The sequence below is a fragment of the Zonotrichia leucophrys genome, chromosome 25, assembly GCF_028769735.1.
Source record: "Zonotrichia leucophrys gambelii isolate GWCS_2022_RI chromosome 25, RI_Zleu_2.0, whole genome shotgun sequence".
Classification (NCBI taxonomy): Eukaryota; Metazoa; Chordata; class Aves; order Passeriformes; family Passerellidae; genus Zonotrichia; species Zonotrichia leucophrys.
This window is the reverse complement of record NC_088194.1, coordinates 3,487,645-3,493,458: the sequence shown is the minus strand read 5'-3', so window position 1 is coordinate 3,493,458 and position 5,814 is coordinate 3,487,645. Positions and strand designations below refer to the sequence as shown.

The 5,814-nt window shown below is 69.7% G+C and overlaps 1 protein-coding gene across 1 annotated transcript; it reads right to left on the bottom strand.

The window, feature by feature from the left end:
- Positions 1-723: 723 nt before the first annotated feature.
- On the bottom strand, positions 724-5,524 carry LOC135457742 (methanethiol oxidase-like). Its single transcript, XM_064732472.1, has 12 exons — positions 5,443-5,524; positions 4,907-4,960; positions 4,543-4,655; positions 3,840-4,028; positions 3,564-3,684; positions 3,209-3,391; positions 2,615-2,796; positions 2,408-2,486; positions 2,005-2,126; positions 1,818-1,910; positions 1,402-1,520; positions 724-910 (listed from the first exon to the last, which is right to left on the bottom strand). The coding sequence occupies exons 1-12, from the start codon at positions 5,444-5,446 to the stop codon at positions 748-750; spliced, it is 1,422 nt and encodes a 473-aa protein (XP_064588542.1). The 5' UTR covers positions 5,447-5,524; the 3' UTR covers positions 724-747.
- Between the last annotated feature and the right edge of the window lie 290 nt (positions 5,525-5,814).

The following is a 5,814-nucleotide window of genomic DNA, read 5'->3' as shown; positions in this document are numbered from 1 at the left end:
GCTGAATTTCCCTTTTTCTTAGGGTTTTGGGCACTTTTGGCAATTTGGATTAAAAAAAACCGTCATTTTCTGACATTTTTCCCTCCTCTTTTGTTGCCTAAAGATAAGCTAGGGATAATAGGGGGATAGAATAGGAAAAAAATAAAAATTAAGTAGGGATAAAATAGTGGTAAAATATGGATAAAATCGAGGGGAAATAGAGAAGAATAAAGATAAAATAGAGGAAAAAATAGGAAGAAAATAGGGGGAAAATAGAAATATAAAATCGAGAAAAATAGGGGGAAAATAGCTGACAAATGGGGATAAAATGCCCATCTGGAAGCAAACCCCGGGAAAAGAGGCAGCGCCGGGAATTTCCCCCAGACCCTTCCCGCGGTCCCGGCTCCGCCCGCGGCCCCCCCGGGATTTGTTTGTCCCGGGATTTTCCGGGAATGAGCCTCGGCAAGCGGCGGCTGATGCAGGAAACAACTTTATTGATGGCAGGGAAAGCAGGGACAGGGACGGGGACGGGGACAGGGACAGGGACGGCCGGGAATGGCCCGGCGGACCCCGAACCCCGAAATCACCCGAGGGGACCCCAAAGCAGGAATCCCCCGTGGCACCCTAGAGCCCAGAATCACCCGGGGCACCCCAAAGCCCCGATCCCCCCCAGCCCCATCACCCGGGGCACCCCACAGCCCCAATTTCCCCCCGGGACCCCGATCCCGCCCCGGCGCCGTTTGCCGAGCGCGGCGCTGCCGGCGCCGCTCAGGGCAGGGTCACGGACTTGGCATCGCCGCCGGGGAAGCGGATCTGGTGCGCCAGGCACGGCCCGTTGGGCTCCTTGCCGAAATCCACCAGGAAGTTCTTGTTGACGCTCAGGCCGCCCTTGTCCGTGTCCACGTCGAGCTGCAGCATCACCGAGCCCTCCCTGCGCGGGGACAGCGGCGGCTCAGGGCGACAGCGACCCCCGGCCCGCACCGAGCCCGCCCGGAGCTGCCCCGGACAGCGACCCCCGCGCCCGGGGCCAGCGGCACGGGCTGGGATGGGGGCGGCTGGGGGTCCGCAATTCCCGATGGAGGGGACAGGATGGGCACAGGGACACCTTTGGGTCCCCAGCTCCCTCAGGACGGGCACGATTCCATTCAGGAGGGGCTCGGGGCCGTTTCCCCTCCCCAGCTCCCTCAGGACGGGCACAAACCCATCCAGGACGGGCTCGGCGCCGTTTCCCCTCCCCAGCTCCCCCGGGCTCGGCTCAGGCTCTGCCCGGCCAGGCCGGACCCCCTTGCGCTGAGCTCAGCCCGGGCTCTGCCCGATCCCGACCCGGCCGGCAGCGGCTCCGGGGCAGCCCCGGGGGGGTCGCGGCCCCTTCCCCGCTCCCACCCTGGCCCGGGAAGCCCCGGGCAGCCGGGAGGGGCTCACTTGATCAGGCTGGGGTAGAACTGCCGGTCCCAGGTGCTGTAGAAGGAGTTGGTCACGTACAGCCGCTTCCCGTCCAGGCTCAGCTGCAGCGCGGCGGGGCCGCCGTACACGCGCTTGCACTGGGACACAGGACTGGGGTTACTGGGGGCACTGGGGGCACTGGGACACAGCACTGGGGGCACTGGGGCTGGATTCCAGCAGGGGCACTGAGAGCAGGCTCAGGCTCATGGTCAGGTGAGGACACACACTCACACTCAGGTGAGCACACACACTCACACACAGTCCCACACTCACGCTCACCCCCGATCCCGCCCCGCCGCCCCGCCCGGAGCTGCAAGCCCCGCCCCAGCCCCGCCCAGACGCGCCGGCCCCGCCCCCCCAGCCCCGCCCAGACGCGCCGGCCCCGCCCCGCTCACCTTGACCACCAGCGGCTCGGGCTGGCACTTGAGCTCCTCGTCCCTGCACACGGTCACGGGGCCCCCTCGCAGGATGCTGCCCCCCACGAACACCTGCAAGGGCCGCGCTGGCACACGAGCGTTCCCCGGCCCGGCCCCCCGGGCCCCCCGGCCCCGCTCGGCCCCCCGGCCCGGCCCTGCCCCTCACCTGCCCCACCAGCCGCGGCTTGCAGCTCCGCGACAGCTCGTACTGACGGATGTCCCCGTGCAGCCAATTGCACACGTACAGGAACCGGTCGTCCTGGCTGATGACGAGGTCCACGATGAAGGCTGCGGGCAGAGCCGGGGCTCAGGGGCACGGCCAGCACCGGGGGAGCCCACACGGGCCAGCCCTGAGATGGGCTTTGGGACAGGGACCAGGACTTTGGGCTCGGTCAGCATTCGGGCTCAGTAATCATTTGGCGTCAGCCTTGATTTGGGGTCAGTCAGGATTCAAGGTCACCCCGCAGGATTCGGGGTCCCCCAGCCGGCTCTGGGGTCCCCCCGCAGGCCGTGCCCGGCTGCAGAGCTCGCCCAGCCAACAGGAATGCCACCCCCGAGGGCACACGCACCCGGCATCTTGGGCATGATCCAGCCCGACACGTCCTTGGCCGGGATCCGGATCACTTCCTCCACGGCCCAGTTGTCTCTCTGCACAGGACACCGAGCCCGGCTCAGCCCGCGCTGCCCCGGCCCGAGCCGAGCCGAGCCGGGCACGACGGGCTCAGCCCCCGCACCCTCCCCGGCCCCGCTCCCGCTCCCCGCCGCCCCGCACTCGCCTCGCAGGATTTGTAGAAGCGGAAAATGGCCCCGCTCAGGGCACAGCCCACGTAGCCCTCGGCGGCCTCGGGGTTGTGCAGGAAGCGCACGGTCATGGGCAGAGAATCCTCGCCCAGGTCGAAGCACTGCGTCAGGCTGCGGCACGACAGGTTCCACACGTTCAGGCGGCGGCCGAAGACCCCTGCGGGACACGCGGGAGAGGCTGGGGGCGGCCGGGGAGAGACCCCCGAGGGGCTCCTGGGGGGCATCGGCACGGGAAGGGCGGGAACCGGGGACGGGGAACTGGGAAATGCGGGAACCGGGGAACTGGGAAATGCAGGAATTGGGGAGGGGGACTGGGAAATGCGGGAACTGGGGAGATCACAGAGTAATACGGGATTTTGGGAGAATACACCGAAATGCAGGATTTGGGGAGAACACAGGGAAATGCAGCTTTGGGGGCAGCAGGACCCTGCCCACCCGGGGTTCCTCCCCGCCCATCCCCAGCCCGAGCCCGGCCCAGGCTCCGGCCGCAAATCGGCCTCTCGGGGGCACCGAGCGCTGCCGGCCCCAGCTCAGCCCTGCTGCCGGCGCTGCCACCCGCGTGTCCCCACCTTTCTTGAGGTCATCGGGGTTGAAGCCGCGCCCGGCCACTCTGGGCACCATCCCGGCCGAGCTGACCAGGACGTTGTGCCGGGCCTGGTACCAGAAGTCGTGCCCGGTCGGGGGAGCCTCACACTCGTTCTCCCAGTTGCCCTTCAGCTCGAAGGTCTCTCCGTCCAGCACCACGAAGCCACCTGGGACACACGAGGGACGGGCGGGGACAAATCCAGGCTTCTGCATTTCCAGCGGGACCCCCGGGCGGGGAGTTCGGGCAGGGAAATGGGAATTCGGGCAGGGACATGGGAATTCGGGCAGGGAAATGGGAATCCCGGCAGGGAAATGGGAATTCGGGCAGGGAAAATTTACCTTTGCCGTGGCCAGCGGCGTCGCCCATGTTGGCGACCAGGACGTCGCCGTTGGGCAGGGGGTGGGTGACGGACAGGTAGCCCTTGTTGCACTTCCAGAACACATCCACGGGCTCGATCATCTGCACGAACCAGCGCCAGTTTCAGCCTCCGCCTGCTCGGCGCCTTTCCCGGCCGTACCACAGAGTCCATCCATCCATCCATCCATCCATCCATCCATCCATCCATCCATCCATCCATCCTCCCTCCCTCGCTGCCCCGGCTCCCCCGGCCGTACCTTGCAGATCCGCGGCGCCCGGCACTGGGAGCCCACATCCACCACGTAGATGCGGGAGGAGATGAGGCACGGCAGCACCAGCTTGGTCCTTTTGGCCGCGGCGCCGCCGTCGAAGCAGCCGCAGGCGGGGCCCCAGCCCGCGCAGTGCAGCTCGTCCTTGAGGTTGGGCATGGGCAGCCGGTGGATCACCTGGGCACGGCCAAGGCAGCTGAGGCCGGGCCGAGCCGGGACAGCCCGCGGGGAGGGCCCGGGGCCGGGGGAGCCGCGGAGAGGGGCCGGGAGAGACCCCGGGATTTGGGGAGCCCCGGAGAGGGGCTGGGGGCGAGCCCGGGATTTGGGGAGCTCTGGAGAGGGGCTGGGGGCGAGCCCGGGATTTGGGGAGCTCTGGAGAGGGGCTGGGGGCGAGCCCGGGATTTGGGGAGCTCTGGAGAGGGGCTGGGAGCGGCCCCGGGGCTGGGGGAGCCCCGGAGAGGGGCTGGGGGCGGGCCCGGGATTTGGGGAGCTCGGGAGAGGGGCTGGGAGCGGCCCCGGGGCTGGGGGAGCCCCGGAGAGGGGCTCGGGGGGCGGCCGGGAGCAGACGGGACAAAGGTTTAAAGGTTTCCCTCGGTTCCAGGGCGCAAAGAGCTGCCCGGGCGGCCCCGGGGGGCTTGGGGGGCGCAGCCCCGGCTCGGTCCCGCCCCGGGAGCCCGGCACGGCTCGGTACCTGGCCGTAGTGGCAGGAGCGCGGGTTGAGGTCCACGGTGGCCAGGAAATCGGGCTGCTCGATGCCGGTGCTCCTGTAGGTGCAGGTCACGTAGGCGACCTCCTCCCGCGGGGCTGGGGACACAAGAGCGGCTCGAACCGCGCCGAGAGCCGCGAACGGCACCGGGAGAGCCGCGGGCAGCTCTCCGCAATGACCGCCCTGGTTTCGGGCTGCTGCCGTTCCCTGCCGCTCCCCCCGAGCCGGGAACGAGCAGGAGCGACCTCCGGCAGCCCTGGCCAAGGGGCCCGGCACCGACCCCGAGCTCGGGGGACCCCAAAGAGCCCAAACCCCCCCGGCCCGGCCCCGCCGCAGGGGCAGCACTCGCCTTTCAGCACGTCGGGGCACGAGGGGTACTCGTAGCACGGAGCTCTGCATCTGTCTGGGGAGCAGAGGGGACACCGTGAGCCCGGCCCGGGCCCGCACCGAGCCCGCTCCGGAGGGGCCCTCCCAGCCCAGGGACCCCCGGGGCCACCGCGGGGACGGGACAGAGCCCGGACGGGACGGGGACGGAGCCGGGATGGGCACAGAGCTGTCACCCGGAGCCGGGACAGGGACAGAGCTGTCACCCGGAGCCGGGACACGCTGGCAGCTCCAGCTCGGACAATCCCTCCGGATCCCGGGTCCCCGGGGCAGGGTAGGGCCCCCAGGAGCCCCCGAGGCCCCGCAGCAGCTCCGGGAACAGCGGCCCCGCGGGCCGAGCTCGGGCCCGGCTCCCTGCTCGTGCCCGGAGCACAGAGGCACCTGTGCCCAGGTGTGTGTGCCCAGGTGTGTGTGCCCAGGGAATGCCCAGCTGTGCCCGGAGCCGGTCTCGGGCCGGCGCTGCGGGCCCGGGGCTCGGGGGCAGACGCGGGGGTCCCTTACCCATGGCTGCAGCTCTGGGGGTCGCGGCGCTGGCGGCGGACGAAGGAGCCGGAGCTGAGGGGCAGCTGCTGCTGTCTCGGGGCTGGAGCGGCTGTGCCGTGCCCTGGCTGCTCCCGGGGGCCTTTTATCCCCGCCGAGGGGTGGCGGGAGCGCGGCCAAGCCCAGGGAGGGGCTGCCCAGCGCTTGGGAGGGGCCGGCCCGCCGCTGCGGCTTCTTTCCTCCTCCCCGCCGCCAATCTGCGCCCAAATCTGCTGCTCGCTGCAGCTCCCGAAGCCTCAAAGCCCGGGGCCGGCCCCGGCCGAGCCCGCCGAGCCCCGCACGGAGCGGCTGCAGCGCCCGCAGCGCCCCCGGCCCGGCCCGGGCACCCCCGAA

What these genes read in the sequence shown, in the direction of transcription:
- LOC135457742 (XM_064732472.1), bottom strand. An exon ending in CCGAGCCGCTGGTGGTCAAG is followed by an intron (nt 1,521 to 1,817) that starts GTGAGCGGGGCG and finishes CCTGTGTCCCAG; the next exon opens with TGCAAGCGCGTGTACGGCGG. An exon ending in TTCTACCCCAGCCTGATCAA is followed by an intron (nt 911 to 1,401) that starts GTGAGCCCCTCC and finishes GTCCCCGCGCAG; the next exon opens with GGAGGGCTCGGTGATGCTGC.